Source organism: Meleagris gallopavo, chromosome 3 (assembly GCF_000146605.3).
Source record: "Meleagris gallopavo isolate NT-WF06-2002-E0010 breed Aviagen turkey brand Nicholas breeding stock chromosome 3, Turkey_5.1, whole genome shotgun sequence".
Lineage (NCBI taxonomy): Eukaryota > Metazoa > Chordata > Aves > Galliformes > Phasianidae > Meleagris > Meleagris gallopavo.
The window spans coordinates 43,066,921-43,087,068 of NC_015013.2; the positions used below are offsets into that span (position 1 = coordinate 43,066,921).

General features: G+C 37.5%; 1 protein-coding gene across 1 annotated transcript; it reads right to left on the reverse strand.

The window, feature by feature from the left end:
• Nucleotides 1–671: 671 nt before the first annotated feature.
• Nucleotides 672–18,966, reverse strand: LOC104910256 (receptor-type tyrosine-protein phosphatase mu-like). The gene is made up of 4 exons (XM_031552819.1): nt 18,945–18,966; nt 16,143–16,408; nt 4,486–4,564; nt 672–886 (listed from the first exon to the last, which is right to left on the reverse strand). Exons 2-4 carry the CDS (start codon nt 16,398–16,400, stop codon nt 687–689), a joined length of 537 nt encoding a protein of 178 aa, XP_031408679.1. The 5' UTR covers nt 16,401–16,408; nt 18,945–18,966; the 3' UTR covers nt 672–686.
• Nucleotides 18,967–20,148: the final 1,182 nt, after the last annotated feature.

The following is a 20,148-nucleotide window of genomic DNA, read 5'->3' on the forward strand; positions in this document are numbered from 1 at the left end:
AATGTCCCACCCGTTACTATTTCTTCCATTTCTCTTACCCCTCCCTCACCACATACTGCAGTTCCTATCCTTCTTACAGGGAATATCTCAGATCTAACATGTTTTTTCACACACAGAAAGTATAGGGAACTGAAGATCGGTATCCCTAATGCTAAATCTAAACACAAACTACTATTTGCAGTACAGAATGGACACCTCTGGAATAACAGCAGCAAGACAACAATTAGATTTGCACCTCATTACCAAGAGAGATTATGGAAGATGGATCTTTCTGACACAAGGATAAGGACAGCCTTTAAATCAAGATCTGTTATCTATCTAGAAGTTACATTACTGAATAAGAAAAAAATTAAATCCAATGAATACAGGTAAGATTCTTTGGCACTATAAAGCAGAAGGTCAGATTTGACTGCCATATTGGTATTCTCTAAATCTGAAAATAAAGTTAAGTTTTAGTGGAAAATACTATACTAATGATATAGAGACAAGCCAAGAATGTCACGTGTAACATTGGAGTTGGGCAGAGTAGACATTAGGAGAAAGTGACATGGCCTTCCCTGGAGATATTGCATATATTCATGATCTCCACAGGTAACAAAACCAGTACCAGTTTCTGGAAGACAATACCTAATACATATTAGTTCAAAGGCACTACACAATTTAAATTAATCAAATAGACAGCTCTATCATTTTTCATACATTTTACAGTTCTCACAGAGGAGAACTCCTGTTCCTCCAGATCTTACAGCATTAGGAAGTAAATAAATTACCTGTAACCAAAGTCTGTCACTTGTACTGAATTTACCATTGGCAGTGCATTGAAAAGTAGCAAATTGTCCTGCATTGACTTCCACACTCTGAAGACGCAAGAAATGGGGAGTTTTTGCTATTGGAAGAAGAAAAAAGATTGAAATTAAGCAACACAAATGCAGTGATTATAAATTAACACATGGAATATGGTAATACTTTAAAAGGCTTAAATCACTGAAGACACATTATATTTTAGGTTGTTTTAATTTTATTCTTTTATTCCTCTGTGTCTGGGAAAAAAGCAGAAGTGATGGGTGCTATTTAATTAATCCTGAAGTAAATTATCTTAGCTCAGCATCCCTTTTGCAATAACAATCTGTATTAATGAAGACTGAATTGAAAATAAATTGATGCTCAGAATAAAAATTTATTAGATAGACTACTGACTAGACAAAACAGCAAGAAGTTGAGAGATGTTGTCAGGGAAACAGGTTTTCCTCTTAACCAGGTACAGTAAGAGGAGATGCTTTAGCATTTTAGCTGTTTCATGCTACAATTCTAACATAATGCTTCTTGCTATCTACAGCTGTGTTCCTTCAATAAAATTAATTTCAACAAAACAGAACAAAAACAGAACACAAGGCATTCTCCACACTTATGCTTATTTTTAATTTAGAAAGAGAAAACAGTCCTAAGCAAAAATGAAAGCAATACAGCAGCATTTAACCTAACAAATAATAGATATTCAAATGAGACCCATCTCTACTGCAGAAGGAAAGAGAGCATGTATATTTCCATTTTACTAGAGAGAACAAAAAAATGTGACAGAAGAAGATAGAAATTTGATATAGAAACTCACCCTTGAGAACATGTTGTTGCCCAGCAATTCAAATCCTACTGCAGTCAAGGAGAATTTTTGCACTATCTATACTAGCAGATAAGCCAGGCTCTGAACATTGCTTTCAGTCATGGAACAGCTAATATTAGAATAAACTACAAAACTAAGCATACGCTTTCTAGCAGAGCATCACAACTGTTTAAAATGCTGATGACATTCTCTTAGAAGAGCTTATCACTGGGGCAAACTACAGATTATAACAGAAAATAAGCATGAGCAAACAGATTTCAAGAAAACAGATTTTTTGACAACCAGCATAAGGCAGTACAAGAAGCCAAAGATGGAAGAAAATAGCTCAAGTTAATATCTAATTACAGGAGGAAATGTTTTCATGATAGCTGTCCTTTTGGCAAATTTACTAGATGTAGCATTTTTCTTTATTTAAACATTTCCCAATGGAATCAGGACAGACAGCCTCTATCTTCTTCACATATCAAATTATTACTAGTTGTCTATTCAGTAAAATTCTCAGGAAGTTTCTCTTATTTTTTTTAATATCAAATTTTACCTTTTCACCATACTTGTTTTTTCCCCAATCTTCCCAAACACTGCTAAAGTAGCCTCTCTGAACTATGATGTATGGCCTAAGTAGAAAGGGGCTTTAGGATTTTTAAATACACACACACAAATCAACCAATTGCCAAACACATGTCTTTCAGATCTACACACAGTCTTTATTTCCACTTGGCCTTTGTCCATGCTACCCAGACAACTGCCTACAACATATGTCATGGTTTCATAGTATTTTTCCCATTTCAATTTTTGTTAAAAGTTAATCATTTAGAAAGTACTTTTTCTGGCAATATACAGGAAGAAAAGTCATTATAAGTCTTGCAAGGCTTTATACACAAAATAGTTTTTCAATTCTCCTTTTTTTCTATTTTCTTGTAGACAGTGTGAATAGTTTGATGTTTTAATTTCTAACATTTTAGTTACTTTATTGAAGAAGTGTTTCATTAGTTTCTAGATTTCAACACTTTAGAATTAGAACTCTACACATTATAAGATATAACTCAGTGCTTGCAGGTTTTGAGAACGAATGCACAGATCAAACCTCTCAAAAACTCTGTAAGAAAAATTACTATGCTGATAAAGTGCTGCTTTATACTTCACTAGTCAAACCTAAGATATAAATTCAGAATGTAGAAGTGCAAATACTGCCTAACAACATGCGAGCCTGCTGTGTTTATTAGAACTAAGTGATTCAGAAATAATAGCTGCTGATTCTGCATAACTGTCTCCGTATTTGAAGAAATGTCTGTGTCTTTTTGTCACTAACACTAAAACGATATTTATGAGGTGTTCTAGCATTAACTGATGAGCCACTTTTTATTTTAAATTGCAGCTCATACTTACAAATCACAAAGAATGCATACAAGTACAATATGTCATAAGAAGCGGATGAACAATTACACAGCATTTGGTATCTTTTTCCTCACTCAGTCATTTGGTCACTGAGACTACAACCTACAATTCATTGTGTGACTTTAATATGTGTTACTTAACAAATAGCAGATATGTGAAATGATAGTTTCCGTAAGCGGTTTGGTTAAAGACGCCTGGATTACTATATTCAACTTTTAATTCATGAGGTTGATTTTAATATCACTCTTAAAATAACTTAGGGGAGCTAAGTATTGCATGTTCTTAGTAATCACAGAATTGTAGGGGTTGGAAGGACCTCTGGAGATCATCTTGTCCAACCCCCCTGCAAAGCTGGCTCCTTGCAGTAGGTTACATAGGAAAGCATCCAGGTGGATTTGAATATCTTCAGAGGAGACTCCAGAAGAACTCTGGGCAGCCTGTTCCAGTGTTCTTTCATCCTCAAGATGGGGTATGGATTTTTTTTTCTCGTGTTCATATGGAACTTTTTATGTTCAAGTTTGTGCCCATTACCCTTTGTTCTGTCACTGGGTACCACTCAAAAGATTCTAGCCCCATCCATTTGACTTTTGTCTTTTAAATATTTATATGCAGTCTCCACCAGGCTGAACACTCCCAGGTCTCTCAGAAGATAAATGCTTCAGGCTCTTCACCATCTTTGCAGCTCCCCACTGGACACTCTCTAGAAGTTCTCTGTCTTTCTTTAACTGAGGAGCGCAGAACTGGACACAGTACTCCATATGAGGCCTCACCAGGGCAGAGTAGAGTAGGAGGATCATCTCCCTGTACTTGCTGGCTATGTTTTTTTTAATGTAACCCAGGATTGGCTTTCTTGGCCACAAGGGCACACTGCTGGCTCATGGCCAACCTGTTGTCCACCAGGACACTCAGGTATATTTTGCAGAACTCCCTTCTAGCAGGTCAGTGCCTTGTCGCAATGGGATAAGGAAACATATTAGAAAATAAGGCAGTAAAAAAAGTTCAGAAATTTAGCCCATGAATGTGAACTTTCTACCTGGGGATTTACCCTGAGCAATGTTGTTTAGTAAAGCCACAGCCCTCAACCAGCTAAGTTTTCTACCTTCTAAGACCTGGAAAAGTAGTCACATGTCATCAGTTCAGTTCTTGCATTGTTCACCTCCCTCATTAATGCCTCAGCTTGTAGCAGCATTTAATTTTTGATGTTGATAGAAAGACATATAACATGTCTTGATTTTTGTTCTGAAAGAATTGTTAGATGACGTAGGTTCATGCTGTGTAAAAATGGTATATAAAATACATCTCTTAAGCTGGTAAGGTGCAGTGGTCAATTGCTAGCAACATTTTGTATATACTTAGAGTATTTTTGTAGTAGTGGCATTGTTTTCTGACATTTTCAGTATCTTTTCCTTAACATTTACTGAGGGATAGCACATACATTTTAGAAGACTTTAAAATAGTGTGTGGATACTTACTACATGGATGTCCTAAAACTTTCACTTCATCAATGGCCACATATCCAGGATGACCTGAAGTTACCACTTCAAAAACAACCTGAGAAGTGAAAAGAGAATTTCTGTTAGCAGCTTTATAAAAGAGGAAACATAAAAATACTTTGTTATGGAAAAACATGTCAACTCTTTCAACATTTGAGAGCTCTTTGTAAACGAAGAACAATCAAAAAAACTTCAAAATGAGTTATAAAAAAGAGCCAGAACATAAATCGCATTTTTCATGTTTATACCGTTTCAGAAATTTACTAGGGTGATTATACAAGGCTCATAATGAGAAATACTCCGCCTAGTATTTGGTCTGCCAAAATAGTTACCTAATAATCTTCTTAAGTATTAAAATCAGTAATTTATTTTTAATTATTTCATTTGAATGGAACACAGACCTACTATTACTAAACAAATGACCACTCTTCAGTATACAGTGTTCTACACAGTATCAGATACAAATGAATCCATTTTTAAGAATGTATTCCCTATGCTCTTAGTCTTCCAATAAATCCTGTGAATTAAAGAAAAGCAGATCCATATGCCATTGTTTGTTTAATGGCTATAAATAGGTCACAAAATAAATGGAGTGCTCTTGTTATTTGAATTAAGCACACTCAGAAATAAACATCTCCAAACTTTGGCAACCTTTCTTTTAATAGCCCAAGAATGTTTATGTGAAATAGAAGAAAATTTGCCAGTAACATTAGCAGGTACGTTTCCAAAGCAATGGAAAAGAAGCTCATGCTCAAAGTCAGCTTGTGAAGAAGTTGAAATTTAGAAGCAACTTTTCACATATATGCTACATTTGGTCTTGCAATAGATGCAGATGGACACTACATACTATACCCTTAGCAACAATTATTTTGGCAGAAAGAGAATGATACCAAACACAAGCATGTTCTAAGGATAACATACAGCCCCCTAGTATTAAATCAAAGTTTTCCATTGCTGAATAAACACTGGTATAAGACCAATACTGATTTTGACACAGACTTTGAGATACGCAAATGCTTTTCCAGCTCTCACCATTTTTCATCTTTCTCATTTCTTCATCATCACTGGCCAACAATCCCATTCTTTTGTCTCAAATATCATAGTATTCTTCCTAAATTCCGTCCATTTCTCCTCAACATCAGTGGAATAAAATTGCCAAAAATATAGTTTTAAGTCCACACAACTGACAAGAAAAATATCTAATTTTCATTCTATTTCTGTCTCCTGTCCACAGAAGAATTTCAACCTGCAGGGCTAACATTACCCCCCAGGTGAACATGACAACAAGAGGAAAGCATGAGATGGCCATGAAGAAAGTTCAAAATCCGCCAACCAATTTCTGTAGAAACAAGTTCTGCAAGACAAAGACTGCTCAGTCACAAACCCCAGCCTGTGGACTTCTAAATACCTGAAGGCACTCTGATGGCACTCATAGCTGATACTGTCCATCCACAGCAATAAAGTGTTCAGGTTATGTATGTGGCTCCTTGAGTTCAGCAGAGCATCTAGACCAAGACTGCTCAAAATTTCAAAGCATCTCTTTTCTACAAAAAATATTTTTTTGGTGGAACTGATCTTAGGAACTATCCTGGGAAGTATGAATATGCAGCTCTTAAAAGAATAACTTCCATTCAAAAAACTGAAAGAGGTTTTCAAATGGTCTCTGCTATCCGCATCTTAGCAGCATTTAAATGGAAATAGAAACTGATAACTTGCACAAAGAAACCTCAAGTCTCAAGGGCAGCGTAAGACTGAAAAAAGGAAATTGAAAAAGGAGGAGACTGCTCCATTTCTTGGGAATCTACCAAGACTACTTACAAGAGAGTAGGTCTAAAAGACTGTAGGGCATGAAAATGATTGCACAGTGCTGACAATGTGCAGTAAAGACAGAGATGTTTCAACATGGCAGTGAAAAACAGAGAGTAGACAGTTTGGTCTCAGAAATGGTGGAAAAGTTCCTGGGGAAATATGATGCGACTAAGAAAGCCACTGAGCAAACTGAATCCAAGTGTGGAGGTAAAGAACAGCCTGAAAAAATCCAATTTCTCTGATTTCTCTCCTGTATTCTCTAGCTGCTTTGAGTTTCAACTGTTAAGAAGAAAAAAACAAGAACTCTAAATCTTATTTTTATTGAAATCGATCTCACAAGTTTCTTTAAAATTTCTTTCAGGCAACTCGCTGTAAGGAGATCTGCACAAAGCCATATGATCGATCCATAATTCCAACACTGCACAGAGAATGTTCTTAACAGGCTCTTCATTTTCAGATATGCTAAGCTGTAGAAAAGTAGATGTAGAAAAGAGATATCTGCACACGCACAACTTTGAAGAAGTCAGCCAAATCATTAAGTTTTCTGCTAAAATTATTACTGCCATATAACAGGGATTTAACTAATGTCAGAAAATAGTTGCATAAGAAAGTCTTTTATAAGGAGTGGTCTGACTTCCAATAAAACTAAATATCTAAGTAGAAAATCTCAAAATAATTTCTGTAATCCATAACTGGGGAACTTAGCTACAGATTTTCCAATAGGTTTCAAAGTACTTCCTTATCATAATATACTCACAGACAAGTATAGACTGACCATAAGCCAGTTCTATCAGTTTACTGGCAGAAACTACAATCTCAAAATAACTAAATTGGGTATACTTACGGCAACAGAGAAAGATTCAAGGAGTGATCTAAAATATTTTGCAGTATCTCTAGACAATATATCAAAATTACCATTGTCACAAAGTAGCCAAGCAATGTATCAAGAAACTGCCAGCTGGATGTGCTATTAAATTACAAACGTTGTCACTTAGGAGAGCAAGTTCCAAAGAAAAGTTATGCAAGTTGAAATATAGTCAGTTTAATCACGTGTCCATTACATACATAGTCAAGCTGGTATCAACTTACCTGACCATATACTTTAGTCTTTTTTGACAGAAGTCAGATTTATTAGTAAATAGAAAGGGACACTATAGCTAGCAGTGATACACTATAGCCAAACAAACATCACTGATGTGCCTTTCCCTTCATATATTCAAGAACATGACACACACTGAAAGTACAGTAATAGAATTTACTGTCTGTTTACAGGCTGTGAAATACTATCAAAGTCTGTATCCAAATCCAGTACAGTTTTATTAATATAAATAAAGATTATAGACCACAGTATTTGCTCAAGTGAGCATGTTCCCTCGTACATTAAAAAATTCATTTGATTCTACAGGTGCCGTGGGCCTGCAAATCCCTGTAAGCATACTGCACACTGCATGGGATTGTTCAGGACTGGACCAAGAAACATTTCTGGTAACTCGTTTTTCTTCTAAAAAGCTGACAGGGCTGTCAGGATTTGATGATCTTAGAGGCCTTTTCCAACCTAAACAATTCTGTGACAATTCACAGATCTGGATCAGTTTCCCTAATTATTTCTCTTAGAAATAAAACCCCGCATCTTGTTTCATGCCAAGCTTTCTCCAACATCTCACACTTGAAAAGCTGTGTGTTTTGTAGAACTTCACGTTTCTACTTCAGAAGTCAAACTTTGCATTTCCTCCCAGCTGCCATAACACCTGTAGGCAATATGACAGACTCCAGTCAAAACAAAGGCGACATCCAAGCAACAGCAGGCTGGGCAGTCCTTTGATTTGTTAGCCTTATTATTCCATCACCTTATCAGGCAGGAAACAACTGGTTAAAACGCTACATTCAACTGCTCAGGAAGAGCTGGGCTGATGCTGGCCTGGAGCTGCCTGGCCTCCTGAGTCTGCCAAGCAGGAAGAAGGGAAGTGGCCTAACGCTGCATGTCCCAGAGCCTCCCTGCTTCACTGAAGGGCAAAATTAGCTTCTCATTCCTGCCGCTTCCCCTTTCTGTGCATGAACAAAAGAAGGGGGGCTGCTCACCAACGTAAATGCTTAGTGCTTAAAATGTGCAGCTCTCGATAACTTCTCTGCTCCCCTGAACAATAGGAATAAATAGTTTTTGTTGCCACACAACCTCGCTCTGTAAATTCCTGCCTTTGTTGTTGCAAAATCACAATGCCTGTAGTTGAAAGGTGGGTTGTACCTAATGTAAATACTCTCTACTTCACATGACTTAAAAATAGCAGTCTACAAAAAACAAGACAGAAAAAGGAGTATTGAGAAAGATCCTTAACATTAGATTGCTTTTTTGCTTCCCATAAACTGGGCCAAGACTCCTCCAGCACACACATCCCACCCTGCTGACAGCATTTGCTGCCTTCTCTTCCCTGCCTGCTGCATTTTACACCCAATTGCTCATTTCCTTGGTCAAATCAGAAACCAGTTGTTACACAAAGGTAAGGAGCACTTCTCCCCTTTGGAGCCTGTCCTAGGACTGCCCCTGTTTTTTCTGTCTCTTCAAAGCCACAGTAAGGGACATTTCTCACTTCTTCCTTCACAGAACCCACAAAAACCTATCAGAGCATATTTACTTGGGCTCTTAGCAGCACTGCCACACCTAGAACGTGGTTAGGTCTCATAGGTTAGGAATTTATTGCATGCTATGTGCGTCTCCATCTATCATTCTTACACAACTACTGTCCAACACTCAAATAAGCACTTCAGCACATTAAACAACACCTAGGTTGTGCTGCCAAACCTGAGAGTCCAAAGAAACCTCTTTGAAGTGAACAGCACTGAAAACTGAGCTCCAAACTGTCAGGCTTACTACATCGTGCTCTTCTCGCTTTGTTTTTAAATCAGATGTGGTTGAACAATTCCCTTGGTTTAGGAACACGGGATGGGAGAAAACACTGGACCTTTGTTTAAAGGTAAACAAGAATGCATCTGCTTACTCTTGGACATTTATATATTGATGTTTTTTTTTAATTTAGATACGTGGCCTACCCTCACACATCTTTCTCAAAATAAATGCGCTCCGAAATCACATTGCTCAGCGAAGAAGATTTTGGACCATTCAAAGCCATTCAAAAGGCAATATACATTTCCAAGTTTGAGTTCAAAGCGCAGTTCAGGAACCATAAGCATGCAGTTTAATGTAGAGCATGTAATCTGTGAGAATCTGAACACAACCTTCGCTGTTCAAAGAGTTCCACTCATTGTCCTAGCTGGTGACTGAACTACATTGCATGAACCAAACTTCAAGTACAGCCGGTATAAAACAGGTTCTGAAGGAAGTGAAAGTTTAAGCAGATTTGAAAAAGCAAGTTGGATTTACTGCTTCTTATTCCCTAAACTCCCAATTTACAGGGAAAACTGTCAGACTGGTAAAGGGTAAATCTCATCTTAATGTGAAGTGATACCCTGTAACTCCATTGTGTCTTCACTGAGAAAAAAATCAGGAATTAATACCAGGTGCTTACCTATTTACTCATGCTAGCTTAAGAGGAAATTATATTTAAAGAAGGTGCACAAACAGACAGAGTAGCATACTCCAGTAGAAATTATTTTTAATTCTTTCAGTTCCAATTCTGGATTTAAACAACTGCAGTATTTGTTGGCTTTGTTGGTTGTTTTTTTTTTGTTTGTTTGTTTGTTTTTTAAATCAAGATTTGTTTCAGCTCAGTGCTGCCATGACCGACTCCAAGCAAATTACAAAGGAAATAATTCAAGATACAAAAAGTGACAAGGGGATAGTATGTAACTTGCAACAGTGCTGTGCCAAATTGCTTGCTTGCAGGGTTAGACAAAAAGCTTTTCATCAGACTCTACTCAGTAGTAGCATTTCACATACTGTAAAGTTTTAAAACTGGAAACATTTCAGAAATGTAAAATAGATTTCAAACACTACAAACTTGTCTGAGAACCATTAAGTAATCTGGAAAAAAAGAGAACACAACCCTGAAATCAACATTTTTTCCTTCTACTACAGAATCCAAACCATGGAAAAAAAAATAAAAATAAAAACTTTAAAAGAGACAAAAGCAATAACATCATCTCGTCTCCTCACTAGAGGAGCAGCCTTTTCAGCATTCACTTTTATCTCAAAGCATCAATTTTGAAGCCTCTCAACGTATTGGTTTCCAAGATCCTAAAAACAATCTCACCACTTCTCAGACATTTACATAGCACATAACATTTAATGCCCTTTTTTTTTTTTTTTGTCTGTGTACATTTTGTTCAAGTATATAGGAGGGCGAAAGTAATCATGCAGAGCCTTGTTTTGTTTGCAGGCCATCTCCAATGGTATGATAAACTTCTGTAACACACAAAAATAATGCAGAAATACCTAAGCTACTTTGAAACAAGTAACTCAGGGAGACCAGGAGTCACAGCAGAAAAGGACAAGCTGGGCTGATTATCTCTGACCCTCAAAAGGTGTTTGGCACTGTGAACCTGTGTTACTGCAACTATACTGTAATCAGTAGCTGGAATGTAGTGCAGACATACTCTAAAGTCAAAGACAGATGCTAAACAGTGGCTCTTGGAAGACCATTAATTATGGAATTAAATGTGTCTTAATCAACAGAATACTTCACAATTTAAGTTCAAATATGCAGTAATTAGACTACAATTAGTGTTGTTACATGCAGGTTATCATGGTGATTTATATATGTCACACAGCTTTTATATGGGGTAAAACCTACACAAATAATTACCTAGTAAAAAGAAAAGTGTATGCTGAGAGAAATTAATTATTTTGTTCAGAAACTGTACTTCCAAAGAATCAATTCTAAATGGAATCTCAACATGAAAGGTATTAGGCAGCTTGGATAACCGGTGCTACAATAATAAAACACTTAACTATTAAATCTTTTGAATGCTTTGCATTTGTGTTAATATGTGGTTTAAGCAAATAAATCTTTAGACACTGGATTAAAATTCACTCCATGCTACAGAATTTAATTTCTACTCAGATACCATTAGTGGGAGTTATTTTGCCTACATTCTTCACGAATCAGTAGCAAAACAGACTAACACCACTGTTTTTATGCATCCTGGGTTATATAAATATTACAACTGTGGAATGTTATCATACAATTTGTCTGTAGTACATCTTGGCTTCATCTGCAGCTAAAAACCTTGCAGAGTATCCTATTAATGGAATGGAATTATAGTGCATTCACAGGTATGCAGATGCCTACGTGAATATGCAACTTAAAACACAAAAAAGCAAATCAGAGCACTGTATTGCTTTCTCCCTCCATCTGCTAAAGCAGAGCCTTTTCCTGAACACTACTTCAGGAAACTACCAGCCTTCATGTGTGAAAAGTTAAAAAGGCCCCTATCATTCCATAAACAATATTATTAGAAGACTTTTCATTTGTTCAATAACATCAATTATTGAACCTAAGTACTTTAGGAAATACTACTTTAGGAAATACTACTTTTCTGAAAGAGTGATCAGGCACTGGAATGGGCTGCCCAGGGAGGTGGTGGAGTCACTGACCCTGGAGGTATTCAAGGAACATTTGGATGTTGTGTTGAGGAACATGGTTTATTGAGTACTATTGATGATAGGTGGATGGTTGGACTGGATGATCTTGAAGGTCTTTTGGTCTTTTCCAACCTTGGTGATTCTGTGATTCTGTCACCCAGCCACTGATAAATCCTGAGAAAAAGTTCTTTTGGATTTTATGTGAAAAAGACATGAGTTTGTGACAAAAGAGTTAAGGATTTTTTAAATCAAAAGAGCAGGAGCTTACGAAACAGAGCTGTTGCAGGACACCTCTCAGGTGAGTCCTCTGCTTCCTTCCATGACATGTTAAGCAGTCTGAGCTCTCACCTAACTTCAATGCATGTTCTCAGAAGATCCACACACATAGCTTCTCTCCACCTCTCCCCTCTCCCAGCTGCTTGCAGCTAACCTCTTGCCTATCCCCTCAATGAAGAGGAAAGAGCCAGCAAACAGATTAAAACAGCACGGAAGAGTCAGTGCAGGACTCTGCACCTGGGATGGGGCAACCCAAGATATATGTACAGACTGGGAATGAGAGGCTAGAGAGCTGTCCTTTGGAAAGGGATGTGAGGGTTATGGCTGACAGCAAGTTAAAACATGTGTCAGCAGTGTGCCCTGGCAGCCGGAAGGGTCGCTGCCTCTGAGGGGAAAAGAGGGGTTGTCCTGCTCTTCTCTGTGCAGCCTCACCTCCAGCAATGAGTGCAGCTTTGGCCCCACAAAATAAGAAGGACTTAAAACTATGACAGAGCGTCCAAAGGAGCACTACAGAGATTGCGAAGGGTCTAGAGAACAACACATATGAGGAGTGGCTGAAGTCCCCCTGTTTGCTCACCCAGAACAGAGGAGCTGATGGGAGGCCTGATGGCGGCTGCAACTTCTCACAGGGAGCGGAGGGGCAGTGCTGAGCTCTGCTTTCTGTGACAGAGACAGAGCCCGAGGGAACGGCATGGAGCTGAGTCAGGGGAGGGGCAGCTGGGGGTTAGGGACAGGTGCTGCACCAGAAGGCAGTGGGCATGGAACAGGCTGCCGAGTAGTCATGGCCCCAAGTGCTAGAGTCCAAGGAAAGTTAGGACACTGCTCTCAGACATAGGGTTTTAATTCTGTGTGGTCTGCGTGGAGCTGGGAGCTGTACTGGATGATCGTTTGGTCCCTTCCAATTCAGGATGCTCTGTAATTTTACGATTCCTTGAGAAATGAAGAGAAATTCCATCACTATATCGGTAAGGAAAATGCATTAGAGATTTCTAAGAGAACGGAGGCAAACAAATTGGCAATGACCATGAAATATGAAAATGGAGAGAGAGCTTCTTCAAGAATAAATTAGTTCATCTACAACAAAATAGTGAAGCTATACTATTTTAAACTGATTTCTTGGACCTCCATGGATATTGCTATAATACATTTCGGCACATCAACTAAATTGCAATTCTTAAGCAGGAGTAATTTCACAATTTATGCAGCAAATGCAAAGAAAATGACTTAATACAGTCCTCAGTGAAGGAAGAGTAGATTGTGTCAAAATATCTAGGTGTCTATTTATATAAGGCGATGCATAGTAATTTCCTAAACTGCAGTAACTGACCCAAGCATATAAAGGTTCTCCTATGAATAACGGTGAACAGTCCTGGGTTCAGGTCTTGAGAGAAAGGTTATCTTTCTGTTTCAGTGGCCAAATATCAATATTCCTGAGGCATCATTTAGATGTGTCATATCATTAGAAATCTGATACAGATTATTATTATTGTCAACAATAGATTTTAAACTCTCTCAACTTGCAGTACTTTTATCAGAATTTTAATTTAGCTTAAATTTACTTATCCAGAGTCTGTGCTTCTTCTGTTAAAATTCCCCCCCACACATTACTAGTTAGTTTCAGAGCTTTAGCGAGGCTTTGAAACATATTCCTCATCTCCACTGCCTGTCGGTTCACAGAGCAGTTCTGCTGCATCCAAAGCAGACTCTTTTCAGAAGCAATTAAATCTTAAGTTTCTCCCTTAACTCACTCCAAACTCCAGTGTGGACAACCTGGTCCAGACCAAGGCATAAACAACACAATTACATGTGTCTGCAAAATGTACACACATCATACAACTCTCCTGGACAACCCAGAAAGCTCATAAATACCTCCAGTAGATGTTCTGTTACAAAGCAGCCAGAGTTATAACCCATACCAGCCGTGAAATTCTATGTGGAACGCTCTACTCTTCTATTGCCCATTGAGACTCATTGCTACAGTCAAGATAGAAAGGCTCTTTGGTATCACTGGAGGGCATTCTCAACACTAGCATGAAATTGGTAATGTGTGGCACACAACCTTGCAGAAAGGTGCCCTTTCACCTTGTGAGAGGTAGAAGTATGGCTAAACCAAGCCTGTACTCTGTGGTCAAGATGCCTCTTTAGAGCATGAGATTTTAAGAAGTATGGAGATTTTCCTACAATGCTTAGGAGAATCTCAACTTTCCTAATAAGCCCGCTCTTCTGGAAGAGATGCCAGTATCCTCCATTGAATCAATGGCCAACTTCAGGTGACCCACACCATGAATTCTTCCAGTGAAGCTTGCTGAGATGACCATAAACTTACCCTGGATGTCCTTCGAGAATCAACACCTGGTCACTCCTGACAGAAACAGAAGTAAGGCTCTACGATATGTGATAGTAGTGGTCAGGATATTGATGTAGGAATCAAAATGCTGTCACTCTCTGTATAACACACACATAGAAAACACTGTGGAAGAACAACACTGCACTTCCTAGGGATGTCTGCAGTTAAAGAATCCCCATCTTTGAGATAGTCTTCCTCATGAAAGCTTGAGTGATGAGTGAAAAATGTCAGCCCACGGGAACCAACCACAGTGCAAGTGAATACAGTAAGTGCCTAAGCAATAGCTTTGGTCTGCTCCTATTAAGGCAAATTACTTGCTCATGTAGATGTAGACTGTATTTTCATAGGAAGGAGAAAAATTGTTAAACTGTTGTATGAAGTAAATAGCTATATAATCTGTAAACTTCCATACAGAAAAGCAGTACTTTTAAGAAACTGGCAAGTGAGATTCTCACTAAATCTTTAGGATGTAATCAGAAGCACATTCCTTTGGTAGCTGTTGTTCCACTTATGACTGCATTGGTCAACAAATATTCATCATCTAAATCAAACCTGAAGACTCTAATGCAGTAAAATCTATTGACATTCAATTCCGGCATCCTTAATGAACTGAAAGAATTACTGAATTTATTATTGAGAAATTAAAGCGATTGACTGGAATCAATAGAAGAAATTCTTGATTGTTTCAACATGATTATTTCATCCACATTTGTTGCGGTTTAACCCAGCAGGTGGCTAAGCACCACATGACTGTTCACTCACTCCTCCTCCTTCCCAGTGTGCTGGGGGAGAGAATCAAAAAGAAAAAAATGAAGTAGAGCTCATAGTTTGAGGTAAAACTATTTATCAAAGTAGAGAAAAAGATAATTATTATGACAAACATATAAATATATATGAATGTATATAACAAATGATGCACAAACATTTGCTCACCACTCCAGACCGACACCCAGCTAGCCCCTGAGCAGTGGAAGAGAGTGAGATGAACTCCTGTCCCCTTCAAAACTCCTTCTGTATGATGTCATATAGCATGGAATATCCCAGTGGCCAGTTTAAGACAGCTGTCCTAATTCTGTTCCCTCCCAGCTCCTTGGGCCCTTCTCTGTGAATGGTGTTGGCTCTGTACAACACTGCTGAGCAGCAACTATAAACATTGGTGTGTTATCAACATTGGTTTTCTCTTAGCACCAAAACATAGCATCATACCAGACATTCTGAAGAATTATGTCCCAGCTGAAACTAAGACAATATTCATGCCTTATTCCATACCATTTACATCACTGTCCCACAGTTTCTACACATCCTAACTAATTACCATCACTTATCTTGCTTACTGAGATATGTACACACACACTTATTATTCCTCTAGTCTATGGGCCATCCATGTAAATTCTCCATGGTATTCATTTAGTTCATAATTTTGGGCTCACATCTGTCATACATACAAAGTGTGCGTGTGTATGAATGCATCTCATATATTTCTATAAATATATTTAAACATTTAAACATAGGTATATGTATGTAAAAACACTTATCATCTGCAAAAATGTAATTAAGATAAAGATCAATAAAACATACTGAAAAATATTTTGATTTTAAAGTCAAAATGATAATTTAGAGCCAGTTGCTGACTACGAGAAATATAATTTCATAAAAAATAAAACATACCTGATAAAAATTGGGCCAGAAAGTGCTAATTGCCAGTTCTGCTCTGTTCCAAGTACCAGTAGTAGATGTGTTCCAGACTGGGTTACCGATAGGTCCATCATTAACTTTCACATACACATTCAAAGTGCCAGGGCTAGATCCACTCTTGCTTGAAATATAATAGTGGAAATCAATACAATGTGTATCATTTTCTTTTAGATGGGGCATCAGGAGGTGAGCTTTCTGTCCTGCGTATCTCCCAGATGTATTCACCAACATGAAAGAACCTGCAAAACAAAGTCACTGTTTCAATTTCTCATTATTTTACCTTCCTTTTCTGTTACAGTAATCTGTAATTAAGCCATCATTAAAAAATAATTTTTACTTGCTTCTACTAATATAGAATCATAGAATCATAGAACTGCTCAGGTTGGAGAAGACCTTAAAGATCATCAACTCCAACCACAACCTAACCATACTACCCTAACTCTAACAACCCTCTGCTAAATCATGTCCCTGAGCAACACATCCAAACAGTTTTTAAACACATCCAGGGATGGTGACTCAACCACCTCCCTAGAGAGCCTATTCCAGTGCTTAACAGCTCTTTCTGTAAAGAAGTGTTTTCTGATATCCAACCTAAACCGCCCCTGGCTCAACTTGAGGCCATTTCCCCTCGTCCTGTCACCTGTCACCAGTGAGAAGAGACCAGCCCCGCTCTCACTGCAATCACCTTTCAGATTTTGGAAGAGAGCAATAGGGTCTCCCCTCAGCCTCCTTTTCCCCAGACTAAAAAACCCCAGTTCCTTCAGGAAAGGTCACTTGACTGTGTACTGGCTTCAGGAACTTAGAAAAGAAGAAAGGAAAACACCCAGCAAATTGGTAAGTTCTACATAAAAGAAAAAAGAGAGCAGGAGAAGGAAATGTAATGTTACAATATTATCCACTTCAATAGCAAGAAGAAAACTAAAGGCATAGTCCACACGAAGTTACACCCAAACAACTCTCACATGAACATCTAGTCAATTTATGGGCTCTTTTTCAGTGCCTGTTAATGTGTTTTATTGAGGCGCACCTTCAAAATAATCAATTTACACAACAGATGTGCAACTAAAAAACTAAAAAGACATTCATATGTCTGTGTTGAACAAATCCAAAGCCAAAAGAAATAAGTCAACTGATACATATGCTGTGATACCATAGAAGGAAGTAAAATTCAACATGTCTACTTTCAAATGAGGATTTATCAACAGAACACAATTAAGATAGCAATAAAAAAGGTATTTCAAATCCTGCACTTGTCATAAAAGTCAAAAGAAAACAGATATGGTAGAGGTGCATGCTATAAATGCATCACTAACTATTTTTGTAAAAACAAAGAACAAACGTTTCACAAACAGTTACTAAAAAACAACTTTTGACTTTTTCAATTTGATGGGAATTGATGGTCTGGAATTTCAATGAGATGCAAACTCCAATGTCATTTCTGGAAAAGGAGTGCAAGTGTCTGGAGAACTTCAGTCTAGACCATACCTTTCTCTTAATTATATTTAATTATTCAATAATACACTTTGCAGCTACCCTAAATTATTTATCAAGTATAACTTCTAATTAATTTTCAATCAAGTCAAATAATAGAGTTTCTCAAGTTTACAAAAACTGAAATGAAATGTGATGCAAAGGAATCTGAATGTTTTACCATCTAGAAGGTAAAATAGCATACTGGGACAAATGCTTATGCAATAGTGATGTAAGTCAATGTCACTAAATGTGCCTCTCCAATTAAAAACTCATACTACACTTGAAATTCATTTCATTTTTTAGTGTTCCTAATACTGGCTCTTCACACACTGCTAACAATTTGAGTTTTATTTTTAATTTAGCAGAAAGAAAATCAAGTGCTTTTCTATGCAAGGATTGGTTTCTATGAGTTTCTGATTACACCATTCTTGAATCTACAGTATATATATACATCTACCACATTTTATTTTTTATTGTGTTTCAGTTGTCTAAAATGTTGGAGGACCTAATGATGAGACAAGAAGAGCCTCCTTAGTATTCCAAATGCAGCAGCCAGAGTGGCATCCTTGCTCCTGGTCAGGGCACAGAAAAGAATGCTATTTATTACTTTTGCTGAATTTGCACATGTGCTCTTCCCCCATTTCAGCCTGTCAAACCAGTGTACCTCTTTCATGTAGCATTCCCTCTGTATTTTTAAATTGTAATACAAACATCTTCAAATACTTCAGCACAGGAAACATGGAATTAACTTCCACGATAATACAATAAGGGAAGAATTATTTCCTTATTTTCATGCATGCAGAGGAAACTAAAGTTAGCACTTTTCAATCTTTCCAATATTTTCTTTAGTACAGTGGTTCCTAAGATGTTTACGGTTTCGAGCTGATCAAAGTACAAAATCCCGCTGTGCTGGACTTTTAGATCCTGTTGCTCAATAATTAACTAGGATGCTGGAAGGTGAAGAATAAATCGACACCCAGCTAGAACAAGAGATATTCCTGTTCTATTACTAATAAGACATTTCCTCACCTTTAAAACATAACAGGTTTCAAATAAAATCCACAAAATTATTATCTCAGTACAAAAAGGAAACAAACAAATGTTATTTAGTCTTATCGGTCTTTTCCTTCCTTAAAAGGGAGGAAATAAACCTATATTCCTTCCATCACTTAGGATATGTTCTGCTATGAAGTATTTGGCAAGCTCTTTCTAATCCATGAGATAGAGTAGGAGACAATAATCTAAACATATCCTTTTAACTGTTTGAACTCTGGACTATATGAGAACACCATCAAACTCCACCTGAAGGTCTTTTTGGATAGTTTCCACTCACAAAGGTCTCACCAACCACCACTTTCAGAAGTTGAAGTTTCTTTGTTTCTTTTCTTCCAGCTCTTCTATAGCAGGACGCTCATTCACACAAACACTGAACAAAGCTGTAAACTAAGACACTTGATCATCTAACGACATGCTAAATATAGGCTAAGTAATCTGCAGTTGCATGCTGTTTCAAACATAGTAACATCTGTCCTAAGTCTAAATATAGCCTCTAGACAGCACTTAAGGTAGTATTTCTGAAGAAACCAGGCACGTAGATGATGGATACATGAAAACTCGACTGTAAGATCCTGGCTTCAGAACAGAGAGCAACAGAAGAGCCTTCTTACATCAAGTACGGAAGAGTTTTCCTGCATCAGAATGAAAATCCCAAGTGCCTATACTTTCAGATATCTGATGTCAGTCCATTCAATGCACAGCCATTTCAAGCTAGCCAGGGAAAAAAAAAAATCAAATGTAGATACAACATCTTCAACATTACTCATCTCTGAAATTACATGCTTTCCTCAAGGTACAAGAATGTGTTCTGACTAACCAAAGTAGCTAGCACAGCCCTGCCGAAGATAAATGCTTAGGCCTCTTACAGTGGCCAATGGGATGTGAAGCACGGGCATGGGAAGCCTTGAGTGCACCCAACCAGAAACCTGTGGGCAAATCTAAATTTCAAAGGAAGTCATGAAAATTCTAAGGGTTTGAATAAAGTCAATCTGAAAGAAAATGAGTAATAAATGGTCATGATAGCCCTTACCTGGTGCTTAATCCTTTATTGGCCCTTACTCTTGAAAGCCTACCATCTCATTAAAAAATTTAATCTGTTTTGTTTGGGCAGCACCTCTTTTTCCCTTCATGTGAACTCTGATATGTTCAACATCCAGAGGTCAAAGTAACATGTAACTCCTTACATTAGATGAAAGTAAGAGCAAACTTTTTAAGATCAAGAGCAAAATAATGCACAACATATTAAAATTTGAGCCTGTTTCTACACCTACTTTTATCTATGGATTTCCTCACAAGAAAGAAAAACAAACTATTAGGCATTAAAATGAAAAGGCATAATCATTAAAGACTATTAGGTGCATTTTACTTGAAACCACACAGTACATGTAAAGGAAAGAAAAAGTGAATTGAATGCATTAAAAATCTTTCTTACAATCTTTTTTTTTTTTTT

Excerpts from the sequence above, each read along its gene's own strand:
- LOC104910256 (XM_031552819.1), bottom strand. The coding sequence starts at position 16,400 with ATGTTGGTGAATACATCTGGGAGATACGCAGGACAGAAAGCTCACCTC. Across the intron at positions 4,565-16,142 it reads TCTGGCCCAATTTTTATCAG|GTTGTTTTTGAAGTGGTAAC; the intron begins GTATGTTTTATT and ends TTCACTTCTCAG. Across the intron at positions 887-4,485 it reads AGTTTTAGGACATCCATGTA|CAAAAACTCCCCATTTCTTG; the intron begins GTAAGTATCCAC and ends TTCTTCCAATAG.